The 18,395-nt window shown below is 37.8% G+C and overlaps 2 protein-coding genes across 2 annotated transcripts in view; one reads left to right on the forward strand and one right to left on the reverse strand.

The window, feature by feature from the left end:
- LOC134288404 (uncharacterized) overlaps window positions 1-18,395 on the forward strand; it is a 250,015-nt gene that overhangs the window by 68,477 nt on the left and 163,143 nt on the right. The window lies entirely within an intron of this gene.
- The window catches only part of LOC109400612 (b(0,+)-type amino acid transporter 1), a 46,108-nt gene continuing 38,539 nt past the window's right edge, over window positions 10,827-18,395 (reverse strand). Inside the window, exons 2-5 of the mRNA XM_029879100.2 lie at window positions 12,463-13,093; window positions 12,132-12,402; window positions 11,022-11,665; window positions 10,827-10,945 (exon numbers count right to left, since the gene is read on the reverse strand). Coding sequence (XP_029734960.1) covers window positions 10,881-10,945; window positions 11,022-11,665; window positions 12,132-12,402; window positions 12,463-12,943 — 1,461 coding nt within the window. The 5' untranslated portion in view covers window positions 12,944-13,093 and the 3' untranslated portion in view covers window positions 10,827-10,880. The remainder of the gene's footprint in view (window positions 10,946-11,021; window positions 11,666-12,131; window positions 12,403-12,462; window positions 13,094-18,395) is intronic.

The following is an 18,395-nucleotide window of genomic DNA, read 5'->3' on the forward strand; positions in this document are numbered from 1 at the left end:
ATCTTAATATGATATTGATGAGATATTCAAAAAGTTGCCAAATATCTGCTCAATATCTCATCGTGATATGATTTCAAAATGAGTAAGGTACCCCGGGGCAAGTGAGAATCCGGGGCAAGTGAGACCTACAGCTATAATTTTTTTTATTTGTTAGTTAATTAAGGCAAACATTATTCATAGAAAACATAGGTATCACACCAATGGATACTTTGAATTCAAAAATTGTTATTGTTCTCACCATAAAGAGACCATATATGTTATTGTTGTTCATATGTAATTTTCAATTCACTAAGTGAATTTAAGGTAGTGTACAACATTCGTCGTTTAAAATAGAAGAACAAATAAAGTAAAACTTTTTCGGTTTCAGGATCATATTTTGAGTGTTTGCAAATTATTTCAAGCGAAAAAACTGTAATTTATTTTCATTTATTACCTTTTGTTAACTACTCTCACTTGCCCCAGTGCATTTCAGCATCTGGGGCAAGTGAGACCTAAGAGAGTAAACAAACACAATTTCAAAGTTTGATCTCGCTTTCTTCAGGCTAAGTCGAAATTTACACAAAAGTGAAGTGAAAATCGATGCCTTAAGTAATCAATCGTTGAATTATACTTAATTACTTCTATTCTAATAATGAAGCTATTGTTCAAAATGGTAAAGTCTTTGATAGAGCATTTTTTTTCGAAATCATCTATTTCTCATATTTTCGTTCAAGCAAGTTTTATTATTTTTTCGTTTTTCGTTGCATAATGAGTTTTTCTGAATGTTAAGGAACCGGTCATAAAGTATGAAAAAATTGAAAAACAACTTATTCGAAGTTCACGATTTAAAAATCTTTATTTAATGATCGTAAATTTTTGTAATGGAAAACATAACAACTGTAAATGTTGAAAAATCTTTTGGCGAGACTTATCAACTACGTAATATGAAAAGTCAGTTTGGAAATCTTTCGGCATTTAACCTTAGGGCGCTTTTTGTATAAATAAAATCAATTTGTTTTACGCGAGCTGCTAGAGTTAAATCAAGTTTTTCTCAGTGATTCGTTATTATATGTGTTACGTAATTTATGCACGATACCACAAAACTTTTCCAACATAAATCGCTAAACATAGTTATTCGCATAAGATATTTATAATTTATGCTACCTTACATATATGCAGCAACTATATTAGGCCATTAGTAAAAAAATCCGGATAGGTCCCACTTACCCCGTAATACGGTGTAAATGAAGATCTGTTCCACTTTTCATTATATGCATAATATACAGAATTTTAATCTTTTTAAACAGTTTTAATGCCCTTTAATAAGAAGAAATATACCAACAATGTCTTTTAGAACCATTGGAATTATAAAATTATTTATATTTAGAATTTTTTGGCTTGACAAAACCAAACTAGCATTTTTTTAGGTCCCACTTGCCCCGGGGTACCTTACTGAATTTGATCTTTGGAAAGCCTAGTGCAATTCGCTGAATAAATGTCGAAATTTCCCAACATTACGCATAAAAACTATTTTAAGTTTTCAACTTTCATTATGCGCCCTCCCCAAATAACGTAACGCTTCAGGAGATATGGGTTCAATAAATTCCGTAACACAGCCCAGCGTTACGACCCATACAAAAAAAATTGGAGTTATCATACAAAAGCACATTTATGGATTCCGCCAGATCCTAATGAACCAACCACCGAGTTCAAAAATATCGAATTTAGCGTTACACAATAAATAGATATTCCCTTATGTACACCACAAATTTTACAAACGAGCACTGAGATAAAAAGGAAGTAGAAGTGGCCTTCATTTTCAATAAGCGATTGGATGCGATAATTTAACAAGAAAAAACAGAGTAATATATACTAATTTTATCTGATAGATTTCTTAATCCCAGTTTATAATTATTTTATTTCACTGTGAGTAAACCAACAGAGGCTTTCCAATTGAGTCCGATGACAACATGAGCTGGACCTGGATGTCGAGCTTGCATTTGTGGTACGAATCCAATAAATTAATCACCGGGTAATTTGGGAACTTTATTGGCCCGCTAAGCAAAATACGTCCATTTCGAAAAACGGACCATTTGATTCTAGATTCAACAAAACATTCCGCTGCAGACGACAAGCTTTTTGAGTTTCAACCAACGAATTGCATAGCGATTCTGCCTCGGGTATACGAACAGACGCCAGTCGTGACGACTACGATCTTCTAAATCAGTGCTTCCCAAACTTTTGAGAGGTTTCGCCCCCTTGGAGCTTGAGAAAAACGTTTTCGCCCCCCTAAGTGAAATTTAATTTTTCCATAATAAAAGGCTGAAACTTTGCTTAGCGGATGCCCTTAAAAGCACATTTTTATACACTACTGTGGCAAAACAGGTATTTAATGCATATAAATTAGTATCGCTCTCATTTGCATTAAGTTGTTTTGTAAATACATTGATTATCTGCAATAGAAAAAAAAACTGCATTTTTGCATGTAAACACAATACGTTTTGAAATCATGTTTGTGTTATACATATTCTTGAACAAAAACGAGCAAAACAGAACGAACTGTGAACATTTATGAAACTCGTTATCTTCAACAAGATGTTTTATCAGTGTTTTTAAAGGGGGTTATTCAAATCCCGAGAAGTTTGGACTCAAGTACTCAAATAAGAGTGGCGGGAAATTGAAAACCAATTACAAAAATATATTTTATGCAAAACGTACAACTCTGGAATGCTCTATTTTCAAATATGTATAGTGATCTAAATTCGTATGAATTGGATACATTTTTATTGTCAAATAAGTAGCGTTAGCCAGAACTCGGTTTTGAAGGAATTCAACGCCGAATTTGTGGAAAATTTTCAAAATAGCTCCTAGTAATAAGCAATGTTTGAAATTCCTTCGAGAAGCTTCTCTGAAATATTTTCAAACAATTCGTGACGACTTGCTTCCAAAAAGTGTTGTAAGATTCATCTTAAACTTCTAGTTTTTGATTGAAATTTCCATGAAGAAAAAAACGCATATGAATTAAAAACAAAACATTCTCATCAAGTAAGTAAAATCCCTTTTTTTATAATTTTGACAAAAATCAATCATGAATCAATATAAACACAAACAATTCTGTAAACTTCAGTCTATCTCGAAACAGGCAAATCCTACAAATTGACATTTTGTACATGTATTTCAATACTTTTGATATTCCTCAGTTTTTTCAAAAATCGCCCCCCTTTTCAGTATTTTCGCCCCCCAATTTTGATTTTTTAAATTTTCGCCCCCTTCGCCTAAATTTTCGCCCCCTGGGGGGGCGATTTCGCCCACTTTGGGAATCACCGTTCTAAATGTTTCCAAAGCTTTTCTGGGCGACAGTTCACAATAGAGCACGTTCAGTGAAGTACATACTAGATTTTTAGCTGATTGTTTATGGCTAGAAGGTAAATTCTCCGTTTCTGCAACGAAATTATGCAGGAGGCGTGGGTATTATGATTCCTTGCCTTATTTGGTGCTGTGGAATAAAACTTTGGAAAACTTTGTTGCAAGTAATGGAGAAAACAATAACACAGTTACCTAAAGTTTTGCTCAAACACCATTAGGTTAGGCAAGGAATCATAACAGCCAGGCTTTTTGCGTCATTTTATTGCAGAGATTGAGAATTTACCTTCTCACCATACAAAAATTCAGCTCATTACTACAATCTAGTACTTTACTGATTGCGTCCTATTGGTGGAAATTCGTCCTGTTTTAGGCGCAAAATTAACCAAACATGTTTCTACGCAAGTTTAGATCACTAGCTTTGTTTTCAATTCAAAGAAAGAGCATAAAATGTGAAGTCATCTAGAGAAAAGTTTAGGAAAATATGCAATTCCTAATCGAGCCCTAATTCATTTTTATTTTCCATACCATCACGTCAGTTTGCAAATTTTGGGTGGAAACTGTATTAATATTCTGCAATAGAACATTTATCATTGAGAAATCTGAAAAATACTCCTCAAGATCAAAATTAGCTCTTCACATTTCCATCTGCAACATCCAGAAATCGAAAGATCTGAAAATTACTGCTCATGATCAAAATCAGTTCTTTGACACATTCATCTATAACATCCGAAAATTGTAAGATCTGAAAATTACTATTCAAGATCATAATTAGTTCTTTCACACACTCATCTACAACATGGCGGAACCAAACCAACACAACTACCATGACTCGCAAATACCTTGGAAAACGTAGAACTTGATGCTCTTGTTACCTCCTATTTTCAGATATGAGTCGTAGTGCAGTGGTAATGTCACTGCTCATAAATCACTAGGTCATAAGTTCGATTCTGGTCGCGGCCATTTTTCTTTTTTTAACTCTAATCCATCTGTCACATCATTTTATGATATTTGTTAGCCCAGATCTCCCCAGATTATTAGTCTGATCTTATAACTTCAAAATGAGATATTATTATGTTCTTCCCCATAGTAATTTTTGATCTTATTTTTGATCTTCTATCTCTTATGTCAAACAAACCAATAGCTAATTATGATCTTGAGTACTTCACTGAGAAATATCAAATTATGATATTGTTCTGATTTTTACTTCTACTCGGGTATGGTGACAATGTTATCTTGGTAACAAAATCCGCTGAAAGTGCTCAAAGTATCGTGCCACCGCGTGTCCGGTAGTCATAAAAGGTGCCTTGTAGTTATTCAATGGTCCAAACGTGAAAACATCCGCGACAAAGAAGTGTGAAAAGTGCGTTTACTGCACTTAGTTTACAGCTGCGGCTTGTTTGCCAGTGGAATTGAAGGAAAAACTCCTGCTCCCAAGTAACATTTTGATGACCAATCAGTCTTGTAGAGGTTTTGAGAACCGTCATAAAACTAAATATCATTTATTTTGGTTTTATGATGGTTCTAAGAACCTCTTCTAGACTATTTGACTAAAAAATGTTGCTTGGGCTATTTCCCGCATCATTCCGATATATCTACGAGTTACATACATACGAAAAGTGTGCAAGTTTCGGTCGCTTCACCATGGTTAGATTCTAGATCATTTGGAAGACTCTTAGAGTTTTTATCTCGTGGTTGCTCTGTGTAAGGTCAAGCATCGAAAGCAGCAAAAATTTCGATCAAATATGCGTATTTGTTATTCGATATAGTGATGTGACTGAGGGACGTGAAGGTATCAAGCTCATGGTTCCAGTTAACAACTTTAGGCCCTTGGACGTCCGAAAAAAAAATCACTTCTCAAGCGGATCTACGGATGGATTATTCAAATTTGGTTTTTTTTTTCATTTATAATATGTATTTTCACAACAATATCATATCTTACACCATGGAGCGTTTGGTACGGTATGTCCACGCATCCCTCCTCCCCTGTAGATTCGAGAAGTGATTCGATTTTACGCTGAAATGAATTGAAATCGAATCATTTCAAAGAATCATCTTTGCGGTAAACGCTACGCTGGCCGCTTTGACGCTTGTGACATATCTTCGATATGCTGCAAGCATCAATACAAGAAAAACAATCGGGCGTAATCTAACCCGATTATTTTCCAGGATGCTTTCTTGTACTGGTTGCGTATGTATGAGATTAGATTAGATTAGATGTTGATTAAGTAAAATAGAAATTGAGGAAGCATTTGCTCTTGAAGAAATTTTCAGCGGAATTAATGATAGGTACAATTATTATTATTGTTGGCTCTTTATTATGGGGATTTTCAGCCCGAGGCTTGTCATCCCCATAAAGTGATGATACAATTGTCGATGTAGGCCTCAAACATGCTCCTGTATATCTTCCATGACCATTTATGCATGAATTTATGCAGCATTTTGGCGAAAATGTTACTTGTGAAATTTTATCTTTAGCAAAAGCTTTTGTTGAATTTCTGATGGTATGATTTCTGTAGGTATAATAATCTAGTTCAACGCCTGGAAAAATTTCCTGATAAAAATGTTTGGAAAATAAATCTTTGAAATGATACCTTCCAGTAATCTTCAAAAATTGTGCACTATTTTTGGCAAGAGTTTTTTTCTGGAACATCGCCAAATACTGTTCTGACTATTTTGTTGTGAAAAACTCTTCAAATATGGGAGTTTTTGAAAATGTTAGCAATTTTGTTAAAATTTTAATTAGGTTTTCGTCAATAAGCGTTGTTTGTAATCCCTTAAAAATGCTTGAAATGTATACGATAACAAATATTACAGGAATTCTATCACAATTGTCTCATCAATTTCTGTTTAATTTACCTTCTTTTAGTTTCGAGGGATTTCTCGCGAATAATTTCAAAGAAATTTGAGCATTTTTTCATAAACCTGCCTACACATTCAATGTGTCACATTGTCTATTTATAAAAAAAATCATTAAATAAATTCTCGAGTAATTTTAAAAAGAAATTTCGTATCCCAAGTATCGTCATTTCCTATCAGGAAGATATAGAAAAAAATCTTTCATTTTGTATTTTTTTTTAACTTCTCCAGAAGTTTTAGCAAACACCATTCTATGATTTTTGCCCTCAGTAAATCCACGAATTGAGCTGAATGCTCTTTCAAATAAGGCTCAAGAATTTTACCCTGAACTTTTCTATAAAATGCAAAGGAAATATCTGCAATAGTTTAGGAATTTGTTCAATAAACCTCAGAGTATTTCATCTCAAATTCTTTGATATATCAGCTTCAACTAAAAAAATGCCAGGAACTTGCACCAATGTTTTCCCATTGAGGTTCTACTGGAACCGACTAAAAAGAAGCTGTATGTGCCAACAAGTATTTTCGTTCATTTACTTAATATTTATCTAGTTCTGCACAACATCTGCTAACAGTTGTATCAGGGTGGCCAGTGACTTGCAGATTTTGATTTCCCGGTTTTCTCCCGGTTTTTTCCCAGAATTTTTATATTTTTTCCCGGTTTTAATATCTTTACTTGAATTGAAAAACTATCGGTACAGGAACTGTTCGTAATGAAAACTTTAATGACTTAGAATATCTACACTCTTCTTACATGATATAATCAAGCAAAAATATGATCAATGGCAAAGAAACAAAATTAAAATTGTGGAAGTATTTTTACAGTTACACATAAATACAGTGTTTGTAGAACCTATTCTTCAGAAATTCTAATTATACCGATGCTTGGGATTGACCTAGTAAAAATTACACAATGTTACCTTTTGACGTCTATATACTTATTAGAATTCCTAGAGGATTCCCAAAATGAATTGCTAAAAAATCCACAGAAATCCTGAAGAAATCCCAAAGACTATTCTGGAGGGAATCCAGCAGAAACTGTATGAGAAATCCAAGAACAAAAGCATGGACCAGCATGAACTGCTGCAGAAGACAAAAAAAACTCCTCCCAGAGAAACTCGTCGGAATTTTAGAAAGAGCCCCTGTAGAAATCTTATAAGTAATTTCTGAGGAAATCTTAGAAGAAAAAAAAAATGATTTCCCGTAGAAACTTTTGAATAAATCCCTGGAGCAATTTCAAGAGGATCTTTTGGGTAACTCAGAAATAATCTCCTACGAATTCCATTTCCTAGTGGCAATTTTTTTACAATTCCAATAAAACATATTATAGGCATCTGTAAAAACTGTACTTGTGCGTTTTTGCAACTGTAAAGCACTTCCACATTTTTTCTCCTTTTTAGGTTGAACGTCAAAATATCATTTCCACTAGGGTTAACACAATATGTCTGATAGTAGTGTAAAATTTTTATAGATTTTTCTCAATAATTTAATTTAAATAACATGTTCAGATTCAGCTAATATTAACACACAGGCTTTCATGAAAAGTATTTGAACTTGATAAAGAGAAATTATATTACAGTTATAATGATACTGTTGCGCTAGCATGAAGCATATTGCTGAATTCCATTGAGAAAACGCAAATCTCTGCTGTAGAGTTCGAGATAGCCTTAAGCTAGAACATTATAGGATGACAGTGGGTATTATCGGCAGGTTTGTTCTCTTCGTCATGGGGAGTTTTTGTCAGCCACATTGCCTGAAACTTGGCTATATAATTTAGCTTAGTTGGGAAGGATGTGAGACCAACTCTGAGTTCAATAGGTTTCAAAAAACCCCTAAAGACGAAGAGAACAAAACGGCCGAGAATAGGTAATTTCCTCTATTATGTTTGAATTTTGCATAATTTTGCAGTTTTTTCAATCACAAATTTAAGTGTAAAGCTTTGGCTACATTGTTTTGTGTTCGTCTGTTATGTTCTATATAAAATAATTATTTATTTTGGTTTCAGTCTAGTTGAACATCACTGTTGTTAAAATTCGGCTCACTAACGACAATAACCTATTTAATAAAATTTTTAACAACTCAATATAACGCTGTATTTTCAATGCACATTGTGTTCAACCAACAACAAGCTCGGCACTACAAATTATTCTCATGAAGAATAAAAAAAACGTTCAACGTAAAACTAAAACGTTTTCCCGGTGGCAATCTGAATTCCCGTATATTTCCCGGTTTTCTCCCGGTAATTATGAATTCCCGGCTTTTTCCCGGTTCGCTGGCCACCCTGGTTGTATACACATGCATTTTTAATAATTGTTGGTGGAGAAGGTTTTCCTGAAAATGTTTGGTAGGTGAAACTTGTAGTTCCGAGTGCAATGCGCAAATGCTTTTTCAAGCTTTTGACAGCTGCCTCCCATATTCCCCCCATGTGGGGAGCCGACGGCGTGATGAATGTCCATTTAATTCCCAGGTTACTCAAGAAGTGATCAACTGTTGATTCAAATATCGATGATTGGAGAAGCTCCTTGAGCTGCCGATCAGCACCGACGAAGTTGGTTCCATTGTCTGACCATAACTGACATGGGAGTCCTCGTCGTCGGCAGAACCGTTTGAGAGCTGAAATAAACGCATTGCTTGATAGATCTGTTACTGCCTCTAGATGTATAGCTTTCGTTGCTAGACACACAAAAACCGCAATATAGCATTTGATCGTCTTCGATGTTCGCAGACCACTAGCTTTGATATAGCTTTGATATACTAATCGGACCTGCATATAGTCCACGCCCACATTCTCAAAGATTCTTCCACCGGTCGTCCTGACAGCAGGCAAACATCCCATCCCATCAATTGCTTCGCCGTTTGAGCCCTCCATCGTACGCATTGAACACAGTCATTGATGACTGACCGTACCGCAGACTGACACCCCTAAAGACGCTATATGCAAAGACACGAAATGTTCCAATTGGAATTCCAAATTTACTGTCAATGTCGTTCCAATCGAGCAGGAGACCTGTCAAACGCGCTTTAAAAGCATTGCTCGGCAGCATCATCGTCATGATGCGGGAATCATCATCAACAGCAACAATCATCAGATTTCGTGTCTTTAGCATATAGTGTCTTTAAATGCTTTTAAAGCGCGTTTGACAGGTCTCCTGCTCGATTGGAACGACATTGACAGTAAATTTGGAATTCCAATTGGAACATTTCGTGTCTTTGCATATAGCGTCTTTAGTTCTAACAGTGTCCAATATTCCGTTAATACAGAGACTATCGCTGACGACTACCTCGATGAAGGCTTTTGTCTCCTCCTGTTGCCATTTGCGATCCTGCTTCCTCCTGCAGCGATGGAACTACGCCGTAAATCAAGAGCGTTCATGAGCGCATGACTATTCGACTATATATTTCGACCATATTAATAGCTTTCCTTTTGTTCAGCAATAAAAGTCTTGTTAATTTTAGAGTAATTCATTTTATTATGTTGATAAAATACAAAATACAAAAGGGAAGGGATTCGTAAAGGGTATTCCACTAGAATACCAGTTAGATCTCATAAAATCACTTGGTAAATGTCATTGAAAAAACACGTAGCTCTGATGTTGTTATGTGAATTGAAAGGAGTTCATTAATTCATTTTGTTACCTAGGTTCACGTAGGTGCTACGTGAAAACTACGATGGAAAAAATTCACGTATGTTTTCACGTAGCAATGACGTTTGGATTGTTTTCAGTATACGAAGGCGCATCTTCAGTGGAAGTCGTGCCTACTATGGGCTCAAGAAGAAACTGCGGTCAAAAAAGATTCACTCACGCACCAAATATACCATGTATAAAACGCTAATAAGACCGTTGGTTCTCTACGGACACGAGACATGGACGATGCTCGAGGAGGACCTTCAAGCACTCGGAGTTTTCGAGCGACGCGTGCTAAGGACGATCTTTGGCGGCGTGCAGGAGAACGATGTGTGGCGGAGAAGGATAAACCACGAGCTCGCTGCACTCCACGGTGAACCCAACATCCTGAAAGTGGCTAAAGCTGGACGGATACGGTGGGCAGGGCATGTTGCAAGAATGCCGGACAACAGCCCCGCAAAGTTGGTGTTTGCTTACCATCCGGTTGCTACAAGAAGGCGTGGAGCGCAGAGAGTACGATGGGCGGACCAGGTGGAGCGTGATTTGGCGAGTGTTGGGCGTGACCGACGTTGGAGAACTGCAGCTGCAAATCGAGTATTATGGCGGCAGATTGTTGATTCAGTATTATTATGAAATGGTGTTAACTAAATAAATGAAATAAAATGAATGGCGGAAGCGTACATCCGCCATGAATGAAGCCAGGCGAATATGATTAGTCAGTGTCGAAGACCATGATCATGTACATGTCAAAGGGCTATGGAGGTATTAATGCGCCCGCTACCCCGAATTTCTATCGACGGTGATGAAATCGAGGCGGTTGAAGAATTTTGCGATAACAAATCTCTTGACATCTAAGATTCCACCCTATAAGTTACCTGCCATTGCTAGGTAAATATGTATGAGAGCATGTATACAAATAAACGTATAATTTGTGCGTAAGTTTTTAAATCTAATTTATGTCGCTATTATCTTTCGGCCTTGATAAAAAATGGTCATAAAGCGTAAAATTTATGTCTTTTTATTATAAAAGATAAAACAATTGCGCAGCAATAAATCCTATTCAAATTTCTCCGCGGTGGGCACGGCCTCAAATAACACCTGGATGAGGTAGGTGAGTTTATCTGAAACAGAAAAATGATTTCATTGATGACGTGAAAATGTCGCTGTGATGATGCATGCTTTCGAGTGGGTACTTACTTATCCACTTGGGCCTAATTTTGTAGTAGACAAACGGCGTGTAGACAGCTACGCCACTCAGGATGAACGCCACGGCGAAGAAATACTTCGGCGACGGTTCAGCGATGATCGGTACTATCGATAAGAAGATGGATACTCCGAGGGCGAAAATTGGCACAAACAATGGCACTTTGTACGGTCTAGGTGTGTCGGGTTGCGTTTTGCGCAAGGTCAGCAGTGCGATGAAGGCCGATCCGTAGAAGAACCAGATAAGGAACGATGCAAGTTCGATGAGTTCTTCGATGTTGCCGACCAAGATGAAGGCGAACGCTAGGATTCCCTGCATTGCGACGGCAGGTGTGGGAGTTGCTCGGCGTACGTGGATGTACGAGAGAGGTTCCAGCATTTGACCTTCCTGGCTGGCCACGTAGCAGAGTCGAGTTACGCCAAATTGGATGCTAAGGGCGCATCCGAAGGTTGACAGGGCGACTCCTAGTGGGATCAGGAAGGAAAATGATCCTAGCACGCGATCGCCAAAGTCCAGCCCAACGGCTTCCGATTGGATCATTTCCTCCGGGGACAGCACCGTCATGTAGGCCATGTTCATGAATACGTATAGGCCGGTGATGATCGGTACGGCAATGATGATGGATCGTGGAATATTGCTGGAAGAAAACGGATGTTTTAGATGTCTATTTGTTCGTATTTTTTAAAATTACAATTAACTAGTATGGGTTGGAAGGTCTACGAAAATTTTCTACATTCTACCAACATATGCTTAAAATAGTTTAATATGGAAATATAAAAAGAAAACCTATGATCAATTCATCGTATAATCCTATACTCTGCCTACTCAAAGGCTGGCAAAATACGAATTATTTAAGTAGGTAGATAAGGTAGAGACCATTGTGGCTTTTGTTATCCAGCAAGAAAAAGGAATATGTTTGGTGAGCCTATTCCATATTACGTAGCCTAACTACGAATTGTAAGGTCATCAATGTTCATGCCGATGCTCAATAATCATTATTTTTTTTCTACTTCCCAATTTCTAATTTCACTTGTATTGGATTCCTTTCAACCCTCAACGCCTCAATCTTTTATATCATAATAAAAAAAAATGCTTCTACTTACACTTCAGGTCGCTTGATTTCCTCGGTGATGGTGGTGACGCTCGACCATCCATCATACGCCCAAAGCCCGTTGTAGAAGGCCAATGCGATGTGACCAGGGCTGAAGTTGGTGCCAGCGAAACCCCTGGACAAATTTTCTGTGTTGCCTATTGCTAGCTGGTAGATACCACCAAAAATTACTATGAGGCATGCAAACACTTTGCAAAATCCAAATATGTTATTGATCGTAACGTATAACTTTACGCTGCTTAGATTAATATAAGTGATAACACCTGTGGGGATAAAGTAAGATTTGAAATTGATGCTACAAGACAACGGATAAGTTCACTCACCTAATCCTAACAGGGCTATCAGTTTGATAAGATTATGAAGATCCTCTTCAGGGAGGCTCTTCAACCCAAGTATATTACTGAAGGGTAGAATTGAGTATTCGGCGAATGTGAGAATTATCACAGCTATTTCGGCGGGTCGCAGCACTACCACGTAGACCCAGGCACAGATGAAGGATGGTAGTGGTCCCCAGAATTTGTTCGTCTTTTTGAAAGCTTCGATCAGGTATGCATACTCCGCCCCGGATCGTGGTACGACCGTTCCCAGCTCTGCAAAACACAGTGCACCAAGCAGCGATATAATCCCGCAAACTGCCCACACAACCAGGCAAAATCCCACGCTTCCGGAGTATTTGAGAGCGGCCGTCGGTGAGACGAATATACCGGAACCGATCATCACGCTGATGATGACGTTGATGGCGGACATCAGGCCCATTTCGCGCTTCAGTCCGCCGCTGGAGGGCGCCGCCTGCACTACGGTCATCTTGATTGCTTTCGTTGAGCTTGGTCTCTTTCACAGTTGTTTAGTCAGGAGGTTCAATGGAATGCGATGGCCTAACAGATAGGGTTGCTCCTAACACAATGCAGCATGGCGGCTTCCCGCGATGTATGTTGCCACTCAATCGAATCAGTACTGAAATTAAATAAGGATACGAATGTCGTCACTTCATGAGGTACGCTTCGGCACTGTGAGTAGCTGCACAAACACGTGGGCATACGTCGCAGAAATTATCTGATAACGCAAAGTACTCGCAAGGTTGTTAAGAGCTTAAATACAAAATACCTGCTAAAGTGATTGTGTAGAAGTATGTGGGTTGGGAAAATAAGACATCATATACGTGTTTTTGTTTGTCAATGAATTTCACACGCTGATAGCTAGGTGACTTATAAATACGTCAGACCATATGCATAGTTCATGAGCAAAGAATCGGACCTAGATATAATTAAGGTAGATTAGATACGTATTGGGCATCATCAACTACTGCCCTTACGTACAGAGGACAGGTGGATCCCAGAATGTAGTGTTTATACATGCAAATTAATTAGGATTATTGGTGAAATCAATTACAATCGAAGAAAAACGAGGGCTGATTATTATTTTCCTGATAATCTGTGCCAGAAATTACTTTGTGAATTCTCAATCCTTCAATTCTGAGGAATTCCGAATCCTCAAAAAGTCATTTGTTTTATTAGGGCTAGACAAAATTTTGTTTTTAGAACTTCTCAAGCATTTACTAGAACGGCACCATAAATTGAAAGCATAGACATATACCACAGACAAACAGACGTAACACTTGCGAAATTTTCATCGACCACGCTTTTAACGATCATTTTTAATTTTCATAGTTGTGGCATTCACAACCAGAGGCGCGCGCATCGTTCTTCTATGCGTTTGACGTTTCACACTAGCGCCTTCTATTAACGATATTGCACAACACAGCGATTGGTGCAACTTTTCCACCAGATGATGGTAGTGTGAACTGGGCGATGGATTTCCATGAAAATCGTTCAAGGTGTTACGTCTGTTTGTCTGTGCATATACATTCTATATTCTCTGCCACAAAAATTTTCCTGATTGACTAGAGAATTCCAGATTTTTCCATCATAAGCCGATAGCGACAAACAATCTGGAGTGAAAGGAATGGTGGAGAACAAAATCGAGAAACAACATTTAGACTGGAACACAGTAGAACATCGCACGAGAGGCAGATTGCGACGCAGTCTCAACAAATATATTACAAAGTGGATGAAAATTTGATCAAGTTGAGAACCGCTATGGATGCCCACTGCACGGAACTAAAAGTGAGTAATAAGTTTATTCTTAAATAAAAATGTTGATTAAATCTATCCAAATAAAATTTTTAAAATCTGAAACGGGCTTGGTGGACTAGTGGCTACCGCTTCTAATTCGTATGCAAAAAGTCCTGTGTTTAATCCCTGGACCGGCTCTTTTCTCCTACTTTGTTTCTTTCTATCTACTTTCTCTCTCTCTCTCTCTCTCTCTCTCTCTCTCTCTCTCTCTCTCTCTCTTCTATACATATACAACTCATGTATATTCATATGTTCGTAGCCATCGCTAGAACCAGAAACATTAAAAAAGTCGTTTCCCTTCCAGCTTCCACAGCATACTGTATATAACGCCTACAAGTTATGCAACCAAAGTGAACTGTGCCGCTTGACCTTCGATAATCACCTGTGATCACCATACAAATCACAGTATGAACACTACAAATATTCCTTCCAGCTGACTATAAAGGGGTTATTAGACTGTTTGTCATTATACCAAATATTTGCCATTGCAGTCCGATATTTTATGTTGATGATATGTTGGTCATTTGTTAGGCTTGTTTGGCCAAATATTTGTCACGTCTAATGGGACCTTAAGGACTTGGACGGCGCCGTTATTGATCAAACATGTATGAGCTGCTTAAATTGCACTTTGAGAATAAGTGAAGTGTCCCAGCCCCTTATTCAATTGGTGCAATTGGTACCAACTCAGATCAATTACGGAGGAGCAACCATTGACATGTATAGCCAGAATATCCATAAAGCCAGATTTTAAGAGTAAACAACTTTCCGATAAGTAAACCTTCTGGCAATCATTATTACCATAATAAAACTGTTAAAACTCTCAACAGATGGCGATCCGTTCTACTAGTAACGACATCTGTTGGTGGAAAAGCAGAAACTAGGACACTGCTGTCGGAAATTATAATGAAATTCGATTATGTAAATGAAACGCGAGACATGGCTTTATCTTTTTTTCACGAATCAATTTATTCACTGTCTTTACCACACACATCCGTTCTTCAGCACAACATTCTCAAAACTGATTTTTTTACTCCTTCAAAACTACAACCCAATCCATCATCCGTCTCTTTTCCTCCTTTTGTTCATCACCCGTCATTCCAGTTTGTTATCTTCTCCACCCCAACCAACACAGCAGCCCAAAACAGGGATTTCGATGGCATGCTTTCCACTCGTCGCTAGCGTTGGAGCAGGATTCCGGTATACATGCAAATTTATTGAACAGCCCAACTAACATTTTCAGCGCTATAAGCTTCAGTCATTTGCTTTCTGTTGTGTAAACATCGAGTAAAGCAGTCAACGCTGAATAAAAAGAAAGCTAGTCAAATATAAATCATAAGCTAATACACGACTGCAAAACAAGCACCATACAGCTACCAAACTCGGTTTTCAGAAATCCATTGCTTGCCACTGGGGCTGCCTTTACTCCACCCTATTCCAACTCCGGGAGATTTCCCGGAAGATGTGAAAACTTGAACACATCGAATAGGAGTCCCCACTTACAAAACAGCTGCTACTATACAGTACAATTCATTATACTGACAAAACCCCAAACCAGCAGCGCTTTAAAGGCCGTTATGCGATTTAATTACGGCTAGAAGCTGTAATAAAGAAACTGTTGGTTTACCAACACGGCTTGTCGGATATAAACATTGTCAAAACAAACTTTAAGCGGGATATATAGCTACTACACAAATTCTTTACAGCTATCCATGTATGCGCTGTGAAATTATTTGGGTTGCTCTTATTGCACTTTAATTCAATGCCGGAAGATTTGCCAGAAGATGTGCAAACCGAGTAAGAGTTCCAGCCACTACAACAGCTGCTTTTATACAGTACGTTTTGTAATGTTGCCAAAACACAAAACAACAGCGCTTCGTAGCCGTTTAAAGAACACTCTTTCAGCTAGAAGCTGTGAAGAAGACTCTTTTGGCGCAACCACACAGCTTGTTCAATGTAAACATTATTGCGTTTGACGTTTCACAAGCTTTTACAGCAAGATGAAGTTGGGTAAGGTTTCTTGTGGCACAATTATGAAGCCTTGTCTGGAGTAAAACAAAACGGGCTATTTTCTATGTTATTTATATATAGCAGTGTGGCAGCGAGGACATCATCAGGACCAGTGGATACGGAGATCGGGAGTTCGATTCCAAGTAGCGGCAAGTACTTAAATTATTCAATTTTCAATGTGATAATTCCAGTTCCACATATATTGCGTCACGGTATCCATAACCTAATTATATTTAATCGTTTAGTTTGGGGATGCCGTAAAACTATTATTTAACAGCTGCGAAAAGGCTGAAAAAGCGCCTTCTCAAGATGTTATTCAGTTAGTGGTTACATAGGAGCCGAGAAAAGAGCTATGACTAGGTGGCATAGAAGCTGATCGCACAGCATGTACAAGCTGATTAAGTTCGCCAGATTCATTGGTATAGGGCTTGTATAGAAGCTTCCGTCCATATGTACAACACAGTAACTCAGCATCAAGCCGTATTAGGGACGCTTTGTTGACGTTTACATTCACAATAAATGTTAGTTGGGAGATACACTGATGCAAATTGATGTATTAGTTTCACGCAAGACTAATTTTATTTTTTTTTATTTATCATACATCCTACTTCTACAACTGCTACGTTAATTGCGATCATCATTAAAGTAAACTTGCTTTTGTGTTATTTTCGCTGATTATGATCGTCGCCATAATATTCACTATTTTTGAAGCGCATTAATTTTATGATTCTGAACACCAATATTCACGGTAAAACTGAATGCGCTTAAGCCTACTAACACAATAACTACTAAAAAATTACTTTGAAATGATCGCTTTCTATTTACGAATGATGTATCCTCCTGAACTTTACGTGCCATCGAAGAAGCTTCTCTGCGTCTTGAGCTGTCATAGTTTTTGTTGAAAAAAAAAACAACAACAATCGAGAATGGAGAAATTTTCAAAACGGTTTTATTGCTACTCTTAATGCGGTTTGCAAAACCTCTCTGAGAGTGGTCTACTTAGTCGGAAGATGCTCTTAAAGAGGTTTTGATGTATAAATCAGTTTTATTGCAAGTTTGGACATGAAGATCTCTTATATAGCCGAACAAAACTTAAAATGTTACTTGGGTTTGCACCTTGCTCACCATACGGAACAATTCCACACATTGGCGTAACTAGGATTTTTTCCTGGAGGGGGCCCAGGGGGGGCCTGACCTGAGATGAATTTTAAGCGGGATGGGCGCCCGATATGTGAATATGCAAATCACTATTGTAGTTTTGAGTAATCAAAATGACTGTTTCAGATTTGTTCATAGTTTTGTAAACTATATGAGTACGAACAATTCCTCCAAGATTTTTTCCATAGCTTAATTCAGTGATTCCATCTTGGCTTCTTCCAGAAATTCAATCAAGAATTCATCTAGGGATTCCACTAGATATTTTTTCGGGGATTTGTCCTGGGATATCTTTAGAGGTTCCTCCAGTAATTGTTCCAGTGCTTTTTTCAAAGTTTCCTTCAGGAATTTCTCCAGAGATCCTTTAAGGTATTTCTGCAGGTACTCAGCGATTTCTACAGGGATATCTCCATATATGCCTTCCAAAATTCCACTAGAGATTGCTCCAATAATTACATCTGAAATGATTCGAAGTATTTCTGCAGGAATGTATTCCAGAAATTCTTTTAGAAAATTTTACTTAGAGATTCTTAAAAAACACTCCCAGAATTGCTTGAAAAATTTGTATAAAAAACCTTTAGGGATCCTATTTTTTTTTTATCTGTATTAACGAGATTTTTAGCCCTAGGCTAGTTCATCTCGGGACCCACGCTTTACTTCCCTTCCGAAGGAAGAACTCACATTTTGCGAGTTTGTCGGGAGTGGGATTCGATCCCAGGTCCTCGGCGTGATAGTCAAGTGTTCTAACCATCCCACCAGGTCCGCTCCACTAGGGATCCTAGTATTCCTTCAACAATTACTGCAGACATTGATTTCTTCATTTTTTTATCCAGGAATATTCCTACAAAAATTCTTCCAGGTATTCGCTAAGAAAGCTCTCCTGAGATTCCATAAAGAGTTCCTAATGGGGCTTGCTTCCGGGATTCCTCATCGGGTTTCTTCAGAAATTACTTCAAGAGTTC

Source organism: Aedes albopictus, chromosome 2 (genome assembly GCF_035046485.1).
Source record: "Aedes albopictus strain Foshan chromosome 2, AalbF5, whole genome shotgun sequence".
In the NCBI taxonomy this organism is placed as follows: domain Eukaryota; kingdom Metazoa; phylum Arthropoda; class Insecta; order Diptera; family Culicidae; genus Aedes; species Aedes albopictus.